The following is a 26,042-nucleotide window of genomic DNA, read 5'->3' as shown; positions in this document are numbered from 1 at the left end:
CTTGGCCCCATCCCATCCCATCCCATCCCATCCCATCCCATCCCATCCCATCCCATCCCATCCCATCCCATCCCATCCATCCCATCCCACCCCCTGCGGACATGCTCCCCCTGCGTCTCCCCTGGGGCTTGCCACACGGACACCTCAGCACTGAGCGCTGCCTCGGGGTGCTCTGTCTTTTGCAGGAAACTCTGGTGCTGTGAGTGACTGTCCACGTGCCCGAGTGGCACCACACAATGGTCTCTTATTCTGCCTGTGTGTTCGTGGCTCTGCTCTTCCAAATTTTCAGCACCACAGAGCAGATGCCACAGGATGCTGAGAACTTCTGGACAGTGTGCTGGGAGGAGCACCGCCTTCCCAGCAACCCCAACAGGTGCCAGTCACCCTGTCCTTCCCATGCCCTTGTGGCCAGGGCCAGAGCTCCCAGCGTGACCTGGCCTTTGCTCTGCACACAGGTTTGCAGTGCAGACCATGAAGGCTCTGCTTGCCTACTGGGCTGTGACAAGAAGCTGGTGGTTCTGGAGTGCAGGCAGGTCTGGGACACCCTGCTCTGTGCTGACACCCAGCACTGTGCAGTGGGGCTGCTGGCCAGGTGAGACCCCCTTCTCCCCGCTGCCAGCATTGGTGCCCTGAGCCCAGAGTGCCCCACACAGTCCCCGTGGTTGTGGCCAGAGAGCTTTGGCACCGAGAGACGGCTGAGCAGACTGGAAAAGGCTGGGAGAGGAGGAATCCCAGGAGCAGCCGCCTCCCCAAGGGCCCACGTCCCCTCAGAGAGTGCTGGGCAAAGGTCACTCTCCTCTGTGAGTCAGTCCTGGCAGAGGTTTGCCCGCCTGGCTCACGGCCTCGGTGCCTTTGTCCCCCTGCCAGGGAGATGTGCCATGGCTTGAGCCCCTTGTGTTCCTGCATCGCCACGCACCTGCTCAGCCTGCCCATCTGGGGGCAGCCTCGCTGGGATCTGCCGGCCCTGGCGCTCTTTGTGGAGCTGAGCCTGAGGGCCAGCGCTGCCTGGCTGAGCTGCCTTCCAGCTCTCTGGCCTCTGGGAGCCGCAGCCGCCTGGCACGGTGCGCACCCGGTGCCGCTGCCTGGGCCTGGCCCTGGGCGGTTCCGCGCTCCTGCCGGCGGGTCCCTGTCACTGCCCTGTGCCTTTCAGGTCCTGCAGTGTCTGCACTTGAGCAAACACGGGCACAGTGCCCTGTCGGTCATGTCCAGGCAGCTGCCGAGCGAGAGCAGGGACGGGCTGTGCCTGGAGCTCAGAGGCCTCATGGTGCTCAGCAAGGAGCCCTCACTGGTGAGAAGGCAGCAGTGGCTGAAGCTGCACTGGCAGCTTGGGGCTGGGCAACACAGTCCCTTGCACTTGCTTCGGATTCGGCAGCTGAGGCAGCTGCTCCCAGCTCTCCTGCCTCCTGCTTCAGCTGCCCGAGTGCCTTGGCACAGGCCTCTGGCCTCTGAGCCCTGAGGCAGCTGGGTGGGGGTGCAGGGCCAGGGCCCTGTTGGTGCTGCAGCCCTCCAGGGCTTCACAGCACAGCCTTGTGTTGCACACAGAGCGGAGGAATATGCGGCCTGTATCAACACCTGGTGGAGCAGCTGGCTGATCCAGATCGAGAGATGGTTGGGATGACCCTCTCTGTGCTCGCCCATATGCTCCAGGAGAAAGACCTCAAGATACCCAGCGCCACTGCCCCCAAAGCTGGCTGAGCCACTCCTGCCACACTTTGAGAAAGTAAGGCTCTGTGCCCACGGGCACTGGACACTGCCCGGAAACTTTGTGCCCTGGGCAGTTTTGGGCCTTTGCCCCCCTGAGCCTGGACTAGTCAGTGCTGAGCTCTTCTCCTTTCCTAACTTTATCTACCAACAGATTTACAATTTATTTGTAAAGACAAATGTAACATTCTTCTCAGAAAGAAGGAGGAGCTGCAGGCCCTCAGTGAGAGTGAGTGAGAGCAGCCGCCCTCGGGGCAGCGGGGGCCGCCAGGGGCAGCTGCAGGTGCCGGGCACGGAGCTGCAATCGCTGCCCGGGCTGCAGAGGGCTCTGCTCCCTGTGCGGACGAGGGGAGATGGAGCTGAGTGAGCACAAATGCCATCAGCCCCTGGGGCCAGCAAGGGCTGGGGATGGGAGGGAAACCACTCAGATTTGTCGTGGCCTCTGCAGTCAGCCAGAAAGTTTGTTCCTATAAGCTGTGAGTTTCCTGTCCCCCTGCAGACATCATTCCTTAGAGCCAGAGCTGCCTGGCAGCCACCCTCAAACTTCTCTGAGCATTTTCCTTGTGTTCACCTTTGCTTTCTTTACTTTTCCCTCGTCCAGATTTCTTCCTATTTCCCATCTCTGTTCCGTCCCCTTCAAACAGCCCATCCCTGCTTGCCCTTTCCTCTTTAGCCCCACTCCCCATTTCATTTCCTGAACTGGCACCATGGGAATGTGCCTTAGGGAGCAGGATCATGCTACAAGTGCTTCAGGAATTGTCTGCAGGCTCCTGCAGTGCCTCGTGCTGCTCCCTTGCCAGAGGCACCACAGGCCATGGGGGCACATCTGGGCTGGTGTGTCTGGGTGTGGGGTTCTCTGTTCTGGGCAGTGAGGAGGGGCTGGAGAGGCTCTGCAGGACTGACAGGATGGGCTTTGGGGCCTGTGTGGAGAAGCTGAGGGACCTGGGCTGCTGGACCTCTTGAAGAGGAGGCCCAGGGCTCATCCTGCAGCTGCTCCAGGGCTGGTTTCAGAGAATCCCAGAATCAAGCAGGCTAGAAAAGTCCTTGGAGATCATCAAGTACAACCTGTGCCCTGATGCTATCTTGTCTCTCTTGAGCCTCTTCCATGACAAACAACCCCAGCTCCCTCAGCTACTCGTCAAAGGATTCGTGTTCCATAACCCTCACCAGCTTTTTTAACCTTCTCTGGACACACCCCAGCACCTCCATGTCTTCCTTAAATTGTGGAGGCCCAGAACAGAATGAAGAATCAAGGTCCAGCCTCAGCCATGCTGAACACAGGGGAAGAACGACTGCCCTGGTCCTGCTGGCCACACCATTCCTGATCCAGGCCAGGTGCCATTGGCCTTCTTGGCCACCTGGGCACACTGCTGGCTCATGTCCAGCCTGCTGTCCATCAGTGTCCCCAGGTCCCTTTCTGCCTGGCCACTCTCCAGCCACTCTGTCCCCGGCCTGGAGCTCTGCAGGGGTTGTTGGCCAAAGTTCATGACCCAGCACCTGGTCTTGTTAAACCTCACCTTGTTGGATTTGGGCCCTGGATCCAGCCTGTCCAGGTCCCTCTATTCGATCCACACTCACAGCCAGCTTGGTGTCATCACAGTTCTGTATGGCCCTGGAGTGTCATAATGGTCTCCATGATTCCATGAGGCCGCACAAATTCATGAGGTGTCACAGTGTCCCTCTGGTTCCATGGGACCCCGTGGTGTTACAAAGTCCCTTGTATCCTTGGGCCCTGCAGTGCCACAGTGCATCCCTGGTTCCATGATGTCTTGCAGGGCAGCAATGCTCTCCTTCGTTCCACAGTCTTTCCTGAAATACTTCCAGTCATGGTGACTCACCCACTTCTCTGGGCAGCCCATTCCAATGCCCAATCACACTTTCAGTGAAGAATATTTCCAGGTGTCCAGCCTAATTGTCCCCTGGTGTAGCTTAAGGCTGTGTCCTCTTATCCTGTGACTGCTCCCTGGAAAAAGAGCTCGACCTCCACCTGCCTGCATCCTCCTGTCAGGGAGTTGTAGAGAGTGATGAGGTCTCTCCTGAGCCTCCTCTTCTCCAGGATAAACATCCCCAGCTCCCTCAGCTGATCCTCACAGCACTTGTGTTCCAGACCCCTCACCAGCCTTGTTGCCCTTCTCTGGACACGCTCCAGCCCCTCCATGTCCTTCCTAAATTGGGGGCCCAGAACTGGACACAACACTCGAGGTGCTGCCCAAACAGTGCTGAGCACAGGGGAAGAATCACTGTCCTGGTCCTGCTGGCCACACCATTCCTGATCCATAGGAGTCCCAGGGCTGGGATGAGGGAAATGCTGGAAAGGGGATGGGGACAAAGTGTTATTGATTGTCAGCCATGAAGGGTCTTAATTTTCATATCCATTCAGACTGCATTAAAAGATTCTAGGGGTCAATATCATTTGGACATGGCTGATATCCTTCTATAAACAGGAAAAGACAACAATACAAAAGTTGTCTCCGCATTGTTTCCAATAAAATATATTCACTTGCAATACACATCTGACGTCTTCCTAATTAACCACAGAACCGCCTCGGGCAGAACTGCGGCCAGGGCCGCCCAAAGCACTTCTGTTTCCCTCTCACAGCACCAATCGGCCTTCAACCGCGTTCAAATACCTGCATTACCGAAAGATCATCCCAAAAATATTCTGCTCATTTTTCCACTTTAACTGCTCTTCATCAGCTCTCTGATCAAATGGTGCCACTCTTCCTCCTTGATTTAAAGGCTCTATGAAGTAGCATCCTCATATTTCTCTTCTAGAAGCCTTTACTTTGTAACTGGAGTGCCATAAGGATGATGAAACAACAATAAAAAAAAGCATTCAGCAAAAAAGAGCTGAGGTTGAGGCAAGCGATTTTTCGAATATCTTAGAAGCATTTAAGGATATACAAGTATCAATGTGCAGTCATTTCTTTTCACTCAAAGTCAAGGTAGATAGGCTGTCTGAAAAAAAGAAATTTAAACCATTCCATGCAGGCATAGCTCTTACTGAACAATAAGTAAGCTATGAACGCTTCCAAAGGCACTGCTCCTACTAAACAAAAAGTTTCACACACAAGGTTTTTTGAACTTCTCAATTTTATTGGAAACAGAATAATCGTATAAAATTATATACAGATTTTAAAACACAATTTAAGCATTTATTGCTTCCTATATAAAAGCAGCCGGAAAAATAGAAGGGTAATATCTCCGAGCTCGGTAATATGAACACAAGTTTTGCAAGTTTATTTTGGCAGCCTTGGTCGCAAAAAATACTTGATTGTATGATCACTTTCTTTCTTTTTTGGTTCTACAGAGATCTGAAAAAGATGGATTAAAAGACAATTATTCAGCATTTCTTCAGAAACAAATGACATTCACTTTACAGACCTGTGTGCTCAACAGAATAGTTTTTCCCAGAATCTGTTTCCAGAGTTTACTTGAATCACTCTGGTGAAATGTAGTCATTCACTGAGAGGGTGGTCAGTCAGTGGGACAGATTAGCCAGGGAAGTGGTGAAAACACCATCCCTGGAAGTGTTCAAAAAATGTGTGGATGTGGCCTTTGGGAATATGGTTTTGTAGAGTTAACTCAGTGGTGTTGGGTTAACAGTTGGCTCAACGGCCTTGGAGACTTTTCCTTAATAATTCTATGATTCTATAACTCTTTTTTGTCAGGGGTATCCAGGATAGACAGACAATCTTAGTGCATCATAATAAGCAACACGTTCCATAAATATACAAAATCCCATTTTTGCTGGAACAAATATCAAAGTCCAAAGAAAAATATCATCTGAATGCAGCTCTCACTTCTAGTCTCTAATATCCATTTTGTGATACAGGAAGAGTTCAGAAAACATTTAAGCTTAGATTTCTCTAGCTTTCTCTGACTTCCACAGGATTCAGTCATTCACCCTTTCTTTCACTTCCAAGCTTCATAGCTCATTTTTTTGCTCAGCACTTCTGTCATTTTCTTCTTCCTCCTATGGACAGCATTTTGGGTTCTGCTGCATCCATTCATACAATTTACAGGAAATTCAATAGGCTACTTTAGTATGGGCAAATGCTTATCATAGCAGAGGGAAGAAAGGATGAACAGAACAAAGAGATGTACTTCCAACAGAGCAGAAGAATGCTCAGCACTACAGTTACTGCCTAAACCATAAAGCTGGATTTCTGAAACAATACATGAAAACCTGGCCTGCAAGACTCTTAGACTGGTTTAGAAAGAGAAGTAAAACACATCCAGAAGGCTAATAGACTGTGCTTTGAAAAGCATGGATGTATCCACATGCTATTATGCCCAAATATCACCTGGGCATAAATGGAATCGAAAAATACCTTTTGTGCTCACCTGTAAAGTTAATTGTATGTGCAGACCTTTACTGTGTTTCAGTCATGCAATTCCAAATCTGTAGTTGCCTTACTGGTCTCTATTTCTATTTCTCCCTTTATGCTAAACTTAATTGAAGTGCAACTACTGGAAAAACAAATTAGGACTTCACTGCTGTAGCCGAGAAAAAGCTGCAGACACCACAACTAAGGTATCTGTGAACCCAGATGTGAAGGTATGTCCAAAGAAAACAGTAGAAAGAAAAGACCAAGAGGAATGGTTAAGTAGAATAAATATATAAGTCGGTATTTTCAAACCTCTTCTGCAACTCAATTAGACCTTCAGATTTGTCTTTTTTCCCCTAATAGTTAATTTTAGGATTACAGCAAAACATTAGTGTGGAGAAGAAGGGAATCTTCATCACTTACTGAAGAACCAGGGCTATCCAGAGGGCAAGAAATGTCAGTTGTACGCAGCCTTCTTTTAGCTCGTTTTGGCCTGAGAACATTTTCATTCTCTTTGACATTTTCTGGTTCTGTAGACTTGGGAGAGCTTATTGTCTCAATAAGCTTCTTGGCTAGAAGACAAATTTTATTATAAATACATGTGATAGTTTTGTGAGCCTCAAAATTAAAGATCAAAGTAGGCTTTATTAAAACAGTTTAAAAATTAAACTAGTGTAGACCAAAGTCCAAATAGAACAATTCAGAAGTGGTATTTGATTACCAGTTTCCTGTAGCTGGAAGCAGTTTTCTATATCTTCAGGTGCAAAAGCTTAAAGGACACATTAAATATTTAAATTAATGTGCTTTTATACTATTTAAATTAAATGATGTGCTACTTAAATAGCACATTAAAAATCAATTAGGATTCAGATCTCACCGAAATCTCACCTAAAGACTACTAAGTTGAACAACAGGCTTAACTTTTGTGCTGACAGAAGCACAGTGTACAGTCAATTTTTTCTATACCTTTTTATAGTTTTATGAAACTAGTACTAGCTCTATAAAGAAAAGAGTATGTGCACTAGAAAAAAATTTTAAAATAAGAAACAAGCAATACTATTATCCAAAGAGTGAAACCATACAGGACATGGTAATGAAGGTTACAAAGCAGAACTCATCTGCTCAAATTAAGTATTCAACTTTTAAGTGGTCTGACTTTGGCTTCCATTGATAATAATAAGTACTGTCCTCCTGGAACCAATATGACAAACATAGAAATGTTAAAACATTTCACACAGTTATTATCTAAACTGTATTATGTCAGATAATTTAAAATGTACTCTGTAGCAGGACAAGCTTTCAAGTTGGTACAGGAGTTTATTTTAACTGTCCACCAAAATGACCAACTTTGTTTTAAACAAATAATGTCTTTCAGAATTAAATACTGGTGAATCCTGTGCTAATTTTAATTTTTTTTAAAAGCACAGTCACAGTAACCCAGAGATCACTCTTACTGTAGGAAAGAATAAAAAACATATCCTTCAATGGAAAGTCCAAGTAATTAATCTTCCCCAAGGCTATACCTAAACTTAACAAAATCCATTAATTGCTCTATATTCAGTTTAATGAAGCCTTCCAAGTATTTTCATTAGTCACCGGCTTTCACATTCCATAGAATTAATGTACATCAAAAAACGTTAACCAAGTTTCCACAGCAACAAGGGATTGCTGTGAACAAGGTAAGATTTGGAGTTTGGATTCAACCCTTGAATTTTTTAGAGCAGCATGACAAGTTTCTAATACTGCCTTCAGATGTAAGTACGTACAGAGTAACAACATTTTGGGTTTAACAGTTATTATTGCTTTTACGATAAATATGCATATATTTCACACTTCATCTTTCATTCCACCTGGTTTATATTTCACACTTAACCTAAGTTTTAGAATAATGTGGTCCTCACAACCAATATAATCTTTTCTTCTCTGCCATTCTAAAACGGCCAGAGAACAGGAAATAAGCCTTATTTAGAGTGTACAAAACTTTAGAGTAAATAACAGTACTGGAACTTTGGAAAAAATCACCAATTTTCTGTAGTCTCCCTTGTTTCTTCTTAGCTGACTTTTTATTTCGAGAATCCTGCCTTCTTGAGGGGTATTCTTTTGTAACAGATTGTGAAGCAGCCATCTGTACAGAAATACAGGATCATTGTTTAAGCTGAAAATTGACTTAATCCTCAAGTTTCATTTAATTTTATTGTACTTCAATGTTATTTTCAAGCTGACACATGGAGTTTCACTACAGACACCTTTGTTCAATTTAGTAATGATATCACTATACCAATCACAACAGTTAGTTACTAAAAGGGATATTTAGGGCAGACATAAAAATACCAGAGATGCAGCTTGATCACTGCAAGGCCCATCTTGTGATTCACTTCTTTCATCTGCATTTTCAGTGGAACTACTTGCATGCTTCTTGAAGATTTCCAGATGTTCTTCAGAATTTTCTTCAAGATGTGCTCGTTCTTGAGCAAGGCACTCTCTAGAGTAGAAAAAAATCAAGTCAGCTAAAAGCTAGCCATGACAGAGGCTAAAAAGTTATTAGCACAGTTGCCTATAAACAAAGATTCTTGCTTCTTTATTTTGGCACAACAAAACAATACACTAAACAATGCTCCTTCCCTAAACCAGAAGTATATTTCACACATGCCAGAAGAATAAGAGGGATACAAGTACACATTATGGAAAGCACTTAACCAAAAATATTTTTTCTAAGCTGCTTGAGACAGTATGTTTGGAGTATCACTAAAACAGAAATGAACCGAAGAATTTGTACATGTCACTCTTTCTACAACTTACCAAAGCAACTCTTCCCTTAGAAAGACTTCTACAAGAAAAAAACATTGCTTGCAAATTAAACACACACTCCTACCCATCCCACATGAAAACCAAAGTTTTCTAAAGAGCATTTTTCCTGCACTCATAATCCAAACAGAAACCAACATATTAACTGATGCAGTAGAAGATCAGATCCCACAGAAGATTGTGGTCTCTTACAACCACGAGAGATTTGAGAAATAAGTAAATTTACTCTCACTTTCCTAACAAGTAACTTTAAAACTACTTAAAGCCAGCTTACTTGAAATCCACTTCCTGCTGAAGAAAATAATGCATGTATTCTTGAACCACTTCTTCACGAATTTTCATTTCCAGCAGTAGATTATTTTGCTTTTCAGTAATAAGTTCGTTCCTCAGCTCTTCTACCAGATTCACCAGCATCTAGAATTACAATTAGTATTATGCTTTTCACAAAGAAATACTTTCCCACAAGTGAGATTTTTTTCCCATTTCTCAAACACTACGACACTTTACTCTGCAGCTGCAAAAAGTTTTTCTAGGTCTTTTATTAGCTTATTCATAAACAGAAGGATTTATGAGTAGATTGCACTACCTCTTTGGTACTAACAGAGCAATTTAGGTTTGCACAGAGTGGCTATTTCCAAAGAGCACAAAGTTTATAACAAAATTCCTAATGTTATCTTTAATGACAGGCTTAAGAGCCACAGAATTTGGCCTTTTATTTTCCATATGTCCCTTTTCGGGTATTAATGAAACCTCCAGGAAATGGTCTCCTAGTCCTCTGTTCTCCTACTCCTTCTCTTCTCCAGAAATGACTAAAACTGCTGTTTCTTAAAGAACAGTGTCCAGAGTTTTCTTGTGCATAAAATAACAAAGGAACAATCTTGTGTTGCTCAAAAACAAGTAAAGTCTTCTGTATATTGACCATAGGATGCCAAAAAAAAAAAAAAAAAAAAAAAAAAAAAAAGCAAGATGGAGGAAACCAGAAGAATACATTGTTTCAAGGCCCCATGCTATACTAATTCGTAAAGTAGCAGCCCTGGCACATACCATGTATTTTTCTTTTGACATAACAACGTTATGTTCTTGCACTGCTTCTTCTTTTGACATATTGCACTGTTCCTCCATCTCTTCATCACATTCATACACATCTTCCAAGATAGTATCTCTTTTCCTTGGGATTTGCATTCTACGGACATTAAGCAGTGATGAGTCTCCTGCTGATTTCTGGCAAAATGACAGATCTTGAGGAAGAACAGGTGTTTCCATAACTAAAACCTACCCAGAAAAAAATCAAGAACAAAAAGTTATTGGTATTTTTTAAGCTCCACTGGCACTTTGAAGACCTGCTGCACTCTCCTGTAGGTCTCTTGAGCAGAGCACTCTCCCAGCTTATCTATCTATCCTCTGTTCAGAGTCACTACTTAGACCAGTATCCAGCTAGAGTAGAATTTGTCACCTTATAGCCTAACCCTTCTTTGGATCCCAAGAACACCAAGTTTCATTAACTGATAACCTACAAGGGGCAGATTGTTAATTTCCTATACTTTGAGTTTCCAGTTATATTACACAAACAACATACTACAAAATCTATTTCTTTAACAACTCTATAACCATTACAGCCTGCTCCTTTTGGTATTGCACTTAACCTGCCCAAACTCCAAAGGCATGGACTTAACTGTCAACAAAACTTTTCCATGGCTTCCATTAAAGCTACAGCATCGATCCTCCACACACTTACATCTTCCAACTTTGCCAAAGTTACATCACTGCACTTACTCCTCCTCTGCTTCCACCTTCCCACTGAAACCTCTGTGAATGTAAAGACTTTTCACACTCTTTAGTGCTTAATCTATTTTATCAGTACTTCAGATGAGCAATATTCCAAGCTAAGATAGCAGTAGTATATGGGACAGCTAGAAGTGAGAGCATGTTGTATCTGCAGCAGAAATTTACCCAGATCTCAGGGAAATTCTTCCAAATATAGTAAGTCTCTTATTACACTGGATGTTTCATAGGAATCACAAATTTTCAGTAGATGCTTCCACCCCCACACTCCAAAGAAAAAAAAAGTCCCAATAAAGTATTTTTAAAAGCTCTAGGAGATAAAGCTCAGTCTGTTGTAATTAGAAATATGATTACAGTATAAAACAAAAATCCAGTAACTAAATTCATATTTCTAAAAGTGAGAGAATCTGTTCTTTTTAATGCAAATCAAAATTACTGATCAACAAGATAGACTAAACCACACTTACTTTTTGTGCCATGGCCTGAGAACTTTAGCACATTGAGTGTTTCCTCATATGATGATGAACATTTGCTGATGTTCACTATCATATAGACCTTCCCTTTTCCACTGAAAAAGCCTTGAAGGAAATGCGTTAGCTTGCTTTCCCGAAAGGGTATTTGCCGCTGCAACCTTTAAAAGACAAAAGAACAGATGATCAGAAGTTTAGTAAATTTCAGTCAGCCTGAAGACTTAAAGTTTCACTCTTACTATGGCACTAGTGGCAAGGGTGCTTTAAACATAAATTTAAAATTTAAATTTTTTCCAAAGCTTCTTTGATAAGCCAAGCTCAGAACAAGTAAGTAAAATCACTAACTCTGTGATAGCATGTTTAAAGGATGTTATAATTTAAATGATTTAATTAAAAAGCAAAACAAGGCAAGTTTAAAGATAACTTCACTACATCAACAAGACCACAGTATAGACATCAGAAATCTCTATTTTTTTCCTACCAAAAACTTAAATGTTACTATATATATTTTAAACAACAGCTTTTAATCACTGTAGGCAATATCTAAAAACCACAACCAGCTGGTAGCTCATAAAAGGACTTACTTTGACTGCTGCCTGTTCTTGAGTGCATTAAGACACTTGCCTAGAGTCAGGAGAGAGGTATTTATATTTCCACTCTCTTTCAATCTGTCACCCTCATTGCAGGTCTTGGTATATCTTTCAGAACCAGCAAGATCACACAACGACAATCTGAAAGCAGACAAAGAAATATCACTGTAATTACCTTAAAGAGGCACAAATTATCCACTTTTAAAAATTATCACTTTTCCTCATCCTTCTCAAGTTTGCTTCCCTAATCAAATTTCCCACTATTTTCTGCTAAATATTTGCTCTACATGCTTCCTACCCCACCCCACCCACTGTTCATCCTCTTCCTTCTGGGGACTTGCACAGTTCAGGAGTAAAGAAGTCTGGCAGAACCTTGTGCTGAGCAGAGGTGACAAGACAGAACAGCACTGACATCTGATGCCTCGAGGGAGAGGGCCAAGTACTGTATGAGGCTGGAAGTGGGGAGCCACCATACATGCAGGAGGCTCTGCCAGTGAGCACTGGGTGCAGTACCAACACATCAAAATGGAAGGTCATTAACAACTGCATCACATGAGACAGACTGTTCTGAACTTACTCATTGACTCGGGTCACCCTTGGTGTTCCTCCTGAATCTTCAATTTTTAGTACTTTAATTGTGAATATTCTGTGACTAAAAGGAGAAATTGAAATCAGCAGAGAAATGATAAAGTAGATCAATACTTTCAATATATTTTTAGGCTCCACAACATCTGTTCAAAATGTTGCTTGTTCTGTCACTATATCTAAGCATTACACAATCAGATACAAACTTTTAAAGAGATCTTTATGTAGCATGTATTTTGCTTTTTCCTCTGATATTTAGATGGAATAAAGTTAAGTATGTTTGTACAGTATTTGATAAAATACTGTGAGCTTTAGTACATGTTCATCCTACTAAAGGATTGAATCCCTTTGGCTTAAACCATTGTGTCACACACTGCTAAAGGACACCAAAACTGAAACCTAAAAATCTAGACCTTGTAAAAGCTTCTTCTCTTCTCTTCCTAAAAACCATAAGCCATGTTTTGGTTTCTCCTTCCTCCCACTCACCATCCTATGCCCAATGCTATTCAAAATGCTTCTTACCTTCTGCTGGAGCAATTATTTAATTTCGTGCTTGCAATACTCTGGTGTTTCAACCCCAGTTTTAGAAGTCGAAAAGCTTCTTTAGAGTCTGAAATCTGAACCCACCGCAGATCTTCAGGAAGAGCAAACATGATAATTTTTAAGATAACATTACCAAAATAAGTATTATGGGGATAACATAGCAAGGACACTACATTTCCTTGAGGCATAGAAACATTTTACTACTCCTGCTTCAGACAGATGTGATGACAAATCAGATCAAAATGCCTCCTCTCATAGGAAAGGAAGGGTAAGTAGATAACATTTCATTATTCTGTTAGCACATTAAATATGTTTCATTCAAATTTAGCAAGCAACCTTAGCCTGAGCACAGACAAGTCAAAAAAGTAAGGTGTAATATGAGTAGAAAGCCCTGTAGTCATATTCAGCAAGGCAGAACCCTACCTTCTAAATCCTAAAATTAAGAACAGTTTATTCAATTTATACCACAGTCAAGGAGGGAAAGGGAGGAAGGGGAAGTCATATGGATCTCTTTCAGGGCCATCAACTTAACTGAAAAAAACCCAGCAAAATTTTGCCTGCAATATGATAACCATATGTCTGAAATATGCTTCTCTACAGAGAATACTGAAAAAATCCCAGAAACGACAATTTAAAAACCTGTTGAGCCAATTATAAGAACAGTTAAGAACTACAGGCCTCTTTTTTTAAGAAAATAGAAAAAAGCAAAACTCTAAAAAAAGTCCATTTTTTCCAGTATTTCTTCCATTTCAAAGAAAAATCAAGGCAGTGAAGTGCAGAGGCTTTTAACAGTTCCAGTCAATAGTAAAGAAAAAACAAGATTAAAGGTAGAGATACTTCTATTTATGTAGATTATTGTAGTAATTTGTTATTGAGTCTAATTTAAACATCATTACAGGCAGACCAAATTTTTCAAATTACATTTGGCAATTTGCAATGTATTCTATTCACCTTTTACAAAAGGACATCCCTTGATGTCTTGAGCGAGGCGCAGTGTTTTTCTTTTCTTCTCATTTGATGTAGGAATTAAGAGATCATAAAAGCGTTCATTGTAAATCTCAAAAAATGAAATCCAAACAGAAAACTTGATGTAATTTGTTGCAGCTGTGATAGATTGCTCTGAGTGTTTTGAGATATCTTCCAAATCTGCCAAGAACAAAAATATTACAAACCAATATAAACCTAGTAAAGTGAGTTTGGTTAAAAAAAATTAGTAAGTAAAAATTGATATAACAAACCACCCAAGAACCACTCAAAATCTAAAATTCATTAAAAAAAAAAATCCATTGAAAGTCCCACCCAATTTCCTAAATATCTGGAAGTCATATGGTTAACATATCTGCAAGAGAAAACTCACTACTACTTCCTTTTCTACTTTTAAATTCTATCAACCACATAAAGCTTGGTTAGAATTAGTCAAATCTGTGAAACATCTTTAGAAGAAAAAACTAAACTGACAAGATACTTCATTTTCACTTTTTAAAGTAAACCTAGTATTCAGGTAGCTTTTTAAATGCTAGCATCAAGTTTAGATAATTACATAGAAGTACTCTAAAAGTCTGTCAAGATATCACTAGGACCCACAGGATATAACTTCAGCCCATTTAATGCCAGATATTCTAACGATTTCATCCTTCTGTTTTCTGCCCAGATTATTTGCTCACTATCCAATTCACAGGCATATAAAACTGATAGGAAGTAATTTTATCAACATAGGCCAGAAGTCAGTTATTGATCTTAAGAAGGCTTATTTGCCAGCTTTAACTGCAAAACTTTCATATAAAACATACCCTGAGAATCTATAGGTGCTTTGTTGCTAGTGTTAATCTGGTGGTCTACCTGCAAAAGAAAACAAACTTTAAGACATATTGTTGACAGTACAAGTTATTTCTAATACCTCCACTGTGTTACTAGAAGGGAATACAGAGGGTTGCGATACGCCAATGCAAAGATCCTGGTTACACACTTGGTCTAGTTCAGTGCACCTGTATGCTGCTATTGACAAGGCTGTTCTTACCTCATACTCACCCCTGCCACTTCCCTTACATCAGTATACAAGCATTTCAGCTTGCTGAATTGGAAACAGTCTAGCCACAGAAAACTAGAGAGGTAGAAACCCCTCACATAAACAGGGCAATTCAAGAAGATTTCAGGACTCCAGTTACAGTTTAAACATTAGTCTTAACCTGCTAAATCCAAGGAACTCTAAATTCTTTTATTATTGGTATTTTGCTAATACTGGATTTCATATTTTTCCAGCTTGCTTGGCTAACCCCTGGTAACAGAGGTAAATGTAGAACACTCATTCATTTAAAAACTGAAATAAGGAACCTATTGCTTCATGATACATGTTTGAAATAAATTACACAGTTGAAGAAAAGTCCAGGTTTTAGTAAGAGAAAGACAATTTTCTTCTGCTATTAAAAAAAAAAAAAGTAAACCAAATATCTATAGCTAGAGCTTAGAAGGTTCATACACACACTCCCTTCCCAAGTCGTAGTTTTGGTTAGTCATGTTTTTTCAGACACAGAACTGAAAGTGCAAGTGCCTGAAGACATGAAATCCATCTATTAAAAATGTATGCTTAAGAGAATTAACATGAAATAGGAAAACTGGTATGTTTTGGTTCAGGTTTTCTTTAGTGTTCTGCCAAGAGTCTAATTTAATAATAAATTTTTCAAATAAAAACTTTAGGTAATAGGTTTTACACATATAAAACACCTACACAAACCTCTGTTGCAGCAGATGCAAACTTAGCCAGCAAATTTGTAGCTTTAAGTGTTGTTCTTATATAAACAGTGTCAGAAACTAGAAGGTGCATTCAAAAACACACGAAAGGTTTTTCTGAAGTCCTTTCTGAAGGCAGACAGAGCTAGATTCAACTTACTCCTGTGCTTCTGAAGTGAGTCACAGAATTTTGCTGCCACCTACCTTCCACACTGGAGCCCAGTTAGCCAACAGATAAAAATCAAGGCAACAGATACATACATTCCTTTTTCCTTTCAACACTAGCTATTACAGCCTTGCATACCACAAGGTAAATGCTTACTTTTTATCACAAAAGGAATTATCTTACTAGTTCCAAATCCTTGTATATGCTCAGCTGTATTTTACATTATTTCACTCATTTCAGAATTAGAAGACAACAAGAAAAAGGTATGGTTATATAAAATACAGATTCCCCATAACTGTAACTGGACTAAACAGCTTCAGAATTTCAGTCAGCTCCTAAAACTGGAGTGTAATTCTGGACTGCTCATCAGTGAATTGGGTTTCTGCTAGGCTTTTTTCTGACATCTTTAATTCAAACCTGAAGTCCACTAGCTCTATAGTCCTGCTGCTTCAAACTGATCTTTACTTCCTTTAAGGATATTTGTCAAACTGAAAGGGCAATGACCTCAAAACTATAAATTTCTTTCAAGTATCCTGAAAGACAGTACCCTCTTTAAAGGATCAGACCTACTAGCATCCTCATAGGTAAAGAAAGGACTATTTACATTCAGTTCTTATTAAGCATCAGTTATCCCAGAGGATAAATTATAAAGCTACAAGATTAAAAAAAAAAAAAAAAAAAGCTTAGTTTATATGCCCATGAAGCATTAAGCCACAAGACAAAAATCCCCAGAAACAGGGTTCATCAGCACTATTGCTGACTTTGCTGCTAATCTGAATGCTTGGCTGCCAGCAAATAGACACATCCATGGTTAAATACAGCCAGTCTCTTCCAACTGCAAAGAACATGGAGCTATCTAAAGATGCATGTGCCCATCAATATAGAAAGAGGTGCTCCTCTACCTCTTTTATGAGACGAAGTAATGAAGTTTTAATAGCAGTTTCTTCTCTCGCTTGTTTTTCAGTGAGCTTTATATAATCTCTACACCGATGGGGTTTGAGATTCATTTCTGTGTACAGCCTTCCTTCAAAACTTTTAAACAACATAGCCAGAGTCCTTGGCAGAATTCCAACATTACCTTCTGTTCCTGAAAGAACATACAAAAGAAAAATCCAGTTATTACAAGGTATACGGATAAATGAGGACAGAAAGGTAACACATCTCAAAGTATACATGAAGAGTTTGAAGACAACATACAGCAAGAAGTGGAGTTTGCTTTGTATTCTCAAGGTAATAGAAATACCATCACAGAATTTTGAAAAGTATTTGGCTTTCAGGAACAGTTCATGCTCTCTATCAGTAATGGGTATGACAAAACAAAAACTGCTAGAGTATTTTGCGTAAGTTTAGCCTTAAGGGAAAACAAATAAAAAACCCATGGCCAACAGACATGTGATAGAGACTTGCAGTTTTTCAACAGTACTTCGTAAACAGCCTTCACTGTCTCAAAGTCATGAGATCTTAGCTGCTGTCCTGTACTAAAAGCCACAGAACCTCCAAAACAGTTTATGCACACCTTGCAAAGACTCTTGAAACCCCACACAATATACCCCCAAACTAGTCTGATGCCTGGAAATGCTGAGCTGGAACAGAGACCAGACAGAACCAAAAGAATAAAATATGTATTTATTGAAAGGATATGCCTTGGGCAGTGCAAGACCCCAGCTGGGGATACACCCAAATCAAATCCAATATGGATCCTGGCCACAAGTTTTTACACTTTGATAAGTTTTGGTTCATCTCCATGTTGGGGTCAATTATCTAACCACGGCCCGAGACCATGAAGTCTCAGCCCCCTGGCTTGCCCCCTTTTCCTCGTCGTTATTTCTCCTTTTTGTGTACCAGTTGTCCTTGATTCTCAGGCTAGAAAGGAATTGTTTTGTCAAACTACCCTGTGAAGAGACCTTACTAACATATAACATGAAGTTTCAGAGTTACACACTAAGCAGCAGAGAATCTGCTAACATAATACATAAAAGCTAAAATCCAAGGCATTGGTCAAGCACAGGAGACTGTACACATAAAGAATTGTCGGGTTTTTGTGATTCATCTTTATTTATTAGGAGAGAAAAGAATATCCCATTCTTGCCCCAGACAAATGATAAAGTACTGGAAGTAGTCTTTAATTATAATCCAACAGAAGATTGCTTAGAAAAGAATGTCACTTCAATAAAGATTAGTTTCAAGTGACACACAACTCACTGTCCTTCTACTATTTCTTTGCATAAAATAACTGGTATTGCATCCAGAAACTGTTTCAATGTGAATCAAATCACCTCATTTGTTAAAAGGCTTTTAAAACTAACAGAAGAATGACATCTTCTGACCAGAAAGGATATAGAGCTTTGACAAAACAGAAATAGTGCACCAGGAGACAAGGCGTCCTAGGATATTATTAAGCTTGGGAACTCAAGCTAAGGCAGAAATACATGAAAATAATCAAATAAGTTTCAAAACATTTATTCTCTGCCTATAACTGAAACACTCAAATATTATTTCTTATTTATGCATATAACCTTTATAATAATAATAAAACTTCAGAAAATGCTACTCTGGTGTAGAGTGACTTACACTTTTCAAAATCTGTTATATATAAGATGTATTTTTTCCAACTCCCCGGGGTACAAGATACTTGGAGAAAAATAGAAAGATCACATACACCTGGCTGAAATTATAGAGCCTTCCAAAGTAATAAGACTGTTTAGGTTAACTCAGGTAGTGACTGTCTGTTGGCTGTTAAATTTGTTATGGAAGGAGACCTTTTGAAGACTATTAGAGAAGCAAATGGATAGAGACTTCCTTTTAAATGAAGGAAGAAGTTATGTTTCTGCTAGAGCTAATTCTTACTTAAAAAAAAAAAAAAAAAAAAAAAAAAAAAAAAAAAGTCTTGCAAGAAGAACTCATTTCTACTTTTACCTTGAAAAGTGTAAGTTTTTCCAGAATTCGTAACACCATATGTAAAAACAACACGATTATATCCATCTAGGAAATCTTGTACTTGTTGGTTCATGGTACCTTCAAAGAATTCTGCTTGAGTTGTTTCAGGGCCAAACACCTAAGTATTACCAAGAAATATTTATACTTTGAGTAATTATTACAGACTTTTAAAGAACCTTTTAAATTCTCTTAGTTTATAATCTTAAAGACTATAAAGGTAAAAAAATACAGTGTGCTTGATATTCAATAATGTAATTTAAAACAACCTATACCAGAAATAATTTAAAAACATTTGAAGACAACTCATTTACTTGCGAAAATGTGAATCTCTGTAACATCGGTCCTGCAGTTTTCTCACTTGGGCGATTCAAAAAGTGTTGGGGGGTCTTAAGTATAATATTTGTCGAGTCTTCAAGTGAAACACAGTCCTATTAAAAGGAAACAAGAAATGGAGGCATGAAGAGATTTAAAAGGGCTCAGCTTACAGGAAAAACAAACAAACAAACCCCCCCACAAAACCAATGCTAAGTATTTTTAAACGAAATGAATGTCACACCTTTGATCCGTTTTCTCTTTCCAATGATGTAAATGGCCTGACGCGGAGGAAAACTTCTATGCATCCCTTAGACTCCAATCTGCTCCTCTTTAAAAAAAATATTAAAACAGTTAGAAATGTGGTTACTGTCTTGAAAATTAGCACATGAAACCAGTTTAATTTCATAAGGCTGTTTTAAACAGACTTATATATCAGCTTTTACAAGTGCTTAGGCCCATGCAGAAGCTTGCTATGGTAAGTTAATCTTGCAGCACATTTATACAAACACTGCATTCAGGCCAACAAAAACATTCCATCAACTGGCAATCAGCCTCATTCATAGAAAACTGAACTGCCCCACAGCGCATAAATGTAGTGCCAAACAACTTAGTCTAAATCCTATGCACCTCCTTCAAACTAAAAAATAACAAAGAAGCTTTTCATCTTCTCTGTAAAATTCTGACTATTCTTACCTATGAAAGGAATAAGATTATGCTTTGAAAAATAAATATCCAAACAGTGAAGTTTTCTTAACTGGCTTGTGTTCGAGCTTGAAGAAAATTCAGAGGAGAGGTCTGTTTCAGTATCTTCAAAACTTACTTGTCCTTCTGGAGGTGGTTCAACGCTAGCAATATAGGATGATCCATAAAACTGCTCAGGAACCAAAGCGGATTCCATTCTGCAGGATAAAATAGAACTATTTTGTGTCTATTTTTTTTTCACTCTATTAATTTTTCCTGTGATAGTATGGATGTGATGGGGCAGGGATTTTTTACAGATTAAGTTTAAAATAAATCACTGGGCAATTGCTATTAGACTGTGGCAGCAAGGGACCTGGCAATCAGACACCACAAAACTTGTATTTTAAAGCTTTGGACACAACAATTCAAGGGTCTTCTAGGGCTACATTGCCATGTCTAGGCTACAGCAAAACATATAAGTTGTTTTACTAAGTAATAGAGAGAATGCAGTGCTCATTGAAGCAACAGGCAGAGCAGATGTTTTAGTTTGGACAAACTTAGGGGAAAAAACTTTTAGAAGAGCTTTTTAGGGAATAAACTTTTAATTTTTTATTTTACTGGACTTAAGAAAAAATATTTTACTTAGGGGGGAAAAGTGGAAAAAACTTATTTATTGACACATACAAGGGAAACACTTTTTAGCACATATTTAGATGACAAAAAAAAATTTTTACTGAGAGAGAAAAAGAGACGTGGACGATTTGATTTTTACTAGAAGGACGAGATGCTTTTTTGGCCGGTGTTTAGAGGCAGGCTGCAGGGTTTCTTTGGAGCGAGCTGGTGCTGATTTTCGGGAGGTGGGGGAGGGGGGGAGAAGGGAGAGGGAGAGAGAGAGAAAGGAAAGAAAAAAACAGCTAGCAAGCTTTAAACAACAGCGAGCTAAAACAAATAATTTAAGCAATATAAAGCTAAAAAATTAAGAAGAAAACTAGCTAACTAACAAACTAGGCAACGAACTATTACTACAGCAGCAAGAGCTACAAGCAGCAGCAGCTAGAGCTAAGCGAGCCACGGCAAGAAGAGAAAAAAACTAAGGCCAGTTTACAGAGCTGAGCTCAGGCGGCCCCTTCCCCGGGAGCAGACAGCTTCATGGCCAAGGGGGGCAGGGTGAGGAGTCAGTTAAAACACTAACTTAGGACATTTCACTTTTTATTTTATATTGTGATTATTGACACACGATTGGGATATACACTTATTAAACACAATATGAACATTTTTTTTGACTTGCTTAAACTTTTAACATTTACATATTTTTTTTGTTTCATTTTACAGTTAGATTTTTTTGAGGTACACAGCGGGTTGTTTTATTTTTTTGCATTATTTACTAAGTACATTTAGGTCTTTGAGCAAAGGCAATTTTTTGAATGGGTTTGCTTGTACTTGAGGCAGGATTAATTTATACTGTCTTTTTTAGCAATTTTTTGATATGGGCTGCTGGGACTTTGTTTTTATTTACTGTATTAAGGTACTTAGATTGGGCAGGACTTGTTTGGTTGGTGGAACTTCGAGTGTTGACTAAGTGGCTTTTGCTAAATGCTGCTTTTAATTTTTAAAGGATTTTTTACTTAATGCTTTTAAGGTGGTTTTTAACAATTTATTGTACCTTTTTACTTTACTTGCAGCTGGTGCATGGTAAGGGATGTGGTACACTTACTTAATACTGTGTTTTTTAGCTTAGGTGTTGACAAGGTTATTTTTAAAATGAGTTTTATTGTTTGACTTGATTTTTTTAGGAGTACTATGCTTTTAAAGGACTTGTTTTTTTAGGCTTAGGATGGTGTTGCGGGCAGTGGCGTGAGACACAGGGTAAGTTTCTAACTATTTGGTGGTGGCTTTTACTATGGTTAGCACATAACGTTTGCCCTGGCGGGTTTGAGGCAGTGTGATGTAATTAATTTGCTAAACTTCCCCATACCTGTACTTGGACTACTGTTTTCCATACTAGAGGGGCTTTATTTGCTTGGCTTGCTTGATGGCAGCGCAAGTGTTACAATTATGAATAACTTGAGTAATGCTGTTTATGGTAAGATTTACTTTTTGGTTTCGTGCCTACTTATAGGTGGCATTTTTTTTTTGATGGCTTGAGGCATTATGGGCCTATTGAGCCAGGAACAACTTTTTTTTATGTTTCTAATTTAAATTTATTTTTAACTTTTTTATTTTTGCTGCTTGATTTACTCGATGGTTATTTTGCTGTTTTTTGTTAGCTTTACTTTTGGGGACATGGGCGTTTACATGGCGAACTTTTATGGGTAGCTTGTTTAACCGAGTAGCGATGTTTTTTTACTTTTTTGCAGCTTAGATTGGTTTTCCTCTGCGCTGCTAGCTTGTTTTTTTTTATTTTTGCAGCTATTTTTACAAAGCGTTGGCTACTATTTAGGAATTAGTGTAAAGATAGAGCTTTGGCTACCTTTTTTTTTTGGCAATATTTAAAGCTAGTTGGACAGCTTTGAGTTTAGCGAATTGACTAGACTTTTTTTTTTTTTTTTTTAGTAGCTTTTGCAACTTGTCGTGTAGGGCTTTATACAGCTGCTTTTTATTTTTGATTTGTCCTTACAATGCGACAGGAACTGTTGGTGAACAGGGTATAACGGATTTCCTCTGCCGGTAGCTGGTTGTAAGGTGGTGCTTTTTTAGCCCGGGTTACCGGTTTTTGTTTTTTGTTTGTCACACCAAAACTTTTTCCCTCTGGCCAGCTGGTAATTATTTTTAAGATTTTTGGGCGATTTAATTTTTTTATTTGGGCGCGCTGCGTAATGAGGGCTATCCACTTGCTTCATGTGGCACTGGTGGCATGGTGGGTGGAGGGAACTTTTTTACTGAACATTTACTTTAGCACTGGCAACCGGGGTGCCAGAAAGAGTTGTGCTTTTGTGCCAATTACTTTTGAAGCAGCTTGGACTTTTTTATAAGCAGCTAGGATTTTTTTTTTTGTTGGGGTATAATTACTTTTAGACTTTTTGTAACTTTTGCTTCAGAATTTTAGGGGTTGGCCTTGGGTTTCACCTGACACATTTTGCTACAGACTTTAAGACAGACTGTGGTTTTTAGCTGCAGAATAGAGCACATTTTTTACATTTGGCCTTGTCTTGACGGGACTAAGAGCTACTGCATGGGCGATTTTTTGTTTAATTTGGATGAAGGCTTGTTGTTGTTTTGGGCCTTAATGAAAATTTTTTTTTTTTCGAGTAACTTGGTAAAGAGGGCTTACAATTTGACTGTACTTGGGGATGTGCATTTTTTAAAAGCTTATAGCACTTAAGAAAGCTTGTGTCTTTTTTTTGTTAGTAGGTGGAGACATAGCTGTGATTTTATTAATAACATTAGTAGGAATTTGACGTTTTTTATTTTGCTACTTTACTTTTAGGAACTGGATTTCATGAGCAGGTCTTTTAACTTTATTTTTTTTGATGGCAAAACCGGCTTTTAGGAGAATTTGGATAATTTCTTTTTTTTTTAAACACTTCTTTTGCTGTGTTTTTTTACACAATGATGTTATTGATGTACTGCAAATGTTTTGGAGCAGGACTGGTTCAAAACCCATTTGCTCAGCAAGAGTGCTGGTTTCCTGCCTTTAATGTAGTCCCATTTCAATTTCCCCCAGGATAAAAGCTGAGATTTTAGTGTCATTTGAAGGCTCAGTTTTCTTATCTGGACTGCAAAAGCTAGACACAACTTTCAGCAGTTAAAACAAATGCCGCCAGTCTGCAAATGAGATACAGCTATACATAAACTAAGCACCAATGTTTACTTTCTAATCTAATGTCGCTTCTATTCTAATTTTTTTTTTTTTTTTTTATTTTTTTTGCCTAGGATCTGTATGAAAACCAGGAAAAACTTGGCCTGAAATATCATCAAAGCTTGAACGAAGACTGACCTGTTCATTAGCTGAGGCTGGAAAGAAATATGCGTGTGTAGTCCCGATCTGGAAGCCTTATTCATCAGCTGCACAAAGCCACACTGCAAAACTCGTATCGTCCTTTATAGGAAACATATTTGTTAGATGAGTGCACCCCGCAAACCCCTCAGCCCCTCCCGCGCAACCGGGATGCCAGCGGGGTGAGCCGGGGGGAAGCGGCCTCAGAGAGCGCACACACCGCTTCACGGCCCCAGGACCCCCGCCTCACAAACAGCGCAACCCCCGGGTGCCCCCCCCCGGCCCGGTGCGCCCCCCCCGGCCCGGCCCCGCTCGCTCACCGCCCGGCCGCGTCCGGCCGCGGCTTCTTTCCGAATGGGACCAATGGCAGAGCACGGCACCGCCTCGGCGCGGGGCCCGACGGGAAGTGTAGTCCGCGGGGGGGGGGGGCCGCCCGGCCCGGTTTGCCCTCAGGCGGCGGCCGCGTCTCGCTGGTTCGGAGCGCCCGGGGCGGCTCGGTGGAGGCTGCGGTTGTGCAGAGCTGTGCTGCCACTGCCACACGGGGCAGCTCAGCATCTGCTGCTGGTACAACAAGGTGAGGGGGGTCCCCAAAAACCCCTGGGAAAAGGGGGACCCCAAATCCAAAAACACCCCAAAAATACACACAGAGCACCCCAAAAACACCTGGGAAAGGGGGGGGGACCCCAAATCCAAAAACAGCCCAAAAATAGAAACACAGAGCACCCCAAAAATAACCTGGGAAAGGGAGGGACCCCAAATCTAAAAACATCCCAAAATAGACACAGAGCACTCCAAAAACCCCTGGGAAAGGGAGGGACCCCAAATCCAAAAACAGCCCAAAAACACCTGGGAAAGAGGAGGGACCCCAAAAAGAGACACAGAGCACCCCAAAAAATACCCTGGGAAAGGGGAAGGACCCCAAAATCCAAACACATCCCAAAAATAGACACAACTCACAAATAACCTCAGTCAGGTTCTATTACCCACAGATTGACAGACCTGTGAGGAATTGGCTGCCACAGCCTGTCACACACTCACCAGAGCTTAAGGATCAGTGAAAAAATAGGGACAAATATTGATGTGGTCACTCATCATGGAAATGAGAAGTGCCCCAAAGCCAATGTCAGTTTCAAAGGGAAATTTATCACAGATTGTTTCAACTGCCCTGCTTATATATGATGACCAATTTCAGTTCACAGATGGCTACAGAATGGCACAACTCTGCTGACTCTATAGATAAAGACAGAAATATCCATTTCAGTTCCCACAATCAAGTATGTTCCAAGTCACTAAGTACTGCCCACATATATTTCTATATATGTGCATATATGGATGTTTGTATATAAAGTACCAAATGGAATGATCTGGAAATCCACGGAGCAGGAGTTCTTCGCTCACTGGAGTCCCGGAGTTTTCTCAGCTGCCTTTGCCTGGCAGTTGTCAGCCAACGTGTGGCTCTGCTGCCATCCCAAATCTGCGCTTCCCTTGCCCAGCCTGAGTGCACGTGGGGCACGTGCTGGGCATGGCTGGAGATTTCCATGGCCAAAATCCCCCAGCACCATCACCTTTACATCTGCTCATTGCTTTGGATAGCACAGAGCACACAACACCCATCTCAGCTGGCAAATGTCATTTCTTGCAGATTGCGACAGCCCCACTGCTGGTCGACAAATGTAAGAGAATCCATTTCAGTTGAAAAATATAATTTACTACAAATTGCTACACCCGCGCTGACAATACAGAACTATACAAATCTCAGTTCAAGTTAAAAAAAGAAATTTATTACATGCGTACAACAATGCTATGCAAAAATAAATAAATATCCACTTGAGTTAACAAAAACTTAATTTATTGCCAAACTCTACAACAACTCACTATTACACAAACATCAATTAGGTATTAACAACTTAATTTATTACATATAAGCATAGAGCCTATATAGAAACACAGAAATATGCATTCCCTCTCTAAATAGCCCTACACTAAGAACTTGATAGTTATACATGACTTCATACATCTTTAAATAGAATTAAATACATATGTATGCACATATAAATAAATACATATACAACTGTAACAATCTATAAGTGTAAATATAGATTAAACATTACATATTATATGTAAGTAGATCTATAAACCAAACCTATCATTATACAAATATCACTGCACAAATCTAAATATTCATGCAACTGCATCAATACAAATATACAGCTATACATCTCCACACAACTGTTAATGCAGTCACACAGAGAAATTGATCAATATACATATAAAAATAGAAAAACAAAATACATATACCTATGGAAATACCAATATACGCATTTAAAATTACACACACACACACACACATATATATATATACACACAAATATACATATATATATTTATATATATATATGTGTATATTTGTATATATACATAGCACATCCATAAATATAAAAGACATATGGAAATTCTCCTATGCAAATAACA

The 26,042-nt window shown here is 40.3% G+C and overlaps 1 protein-coding gene across 1 annotated transcript; it reads right to left on the bottom strand.

Annotated features, from left to right (window-relative positions):
* Positions 1 to 8,206: 8,206 nt before the first annotated feature.
* On the bottom strand, positions 8,207 to 19,850 carry LOC130266466 (kinesin-like protein KIF20B). The gene is given in 16 exon segments (XM_056515729.1): positions 8,207 to 8,514; positions 9,112 to 9,251; positions 9,882 to 10,109; positions 11,087 to 11,101; positions 11,103 to 11,250; positions 11,674 to 11,820; positions 12,257 to 12,331; positions 12,787 to 12,898; positions 13,759 to 13,953; positions 14,598 to 14,646; positions 16,603 to 16,787; positions 18,617 to 18,755; positions 18,949 to 19,065; positions 19,194 to 19,278; positions 19,580 to 19,582; positions 19,708 to 19,850. Coding segments are annotated over 16 exon segments (1,953 nt in total). The 3' UTR covers positions 8,207 to 8,342.
* Positions 19,851 to 26,042: the final 6,192 nt, after the last annotated feature.

Source organism: Oenanthe melanoleuca, unplaced genomic scaffold, assembly GCF_029582105.1.
Source record: "Oenanthe melanoleuca isolate GR-GAL-2019-014 unplaced genomic scaffold, OMel1.0 S053, whole genome shotgun sequence".
NCBI lineage: Eukaryota > Metazoa > Chordata > Aves > Passeriformes > Muscicapidae > Oenanthe > Oenanthe melanoleuca.
The sequence above is the reverse complement of the archived record's forward strand: the minus strand, read 5'-3'. Positions and strand labels throughout refer to the sequence as shown.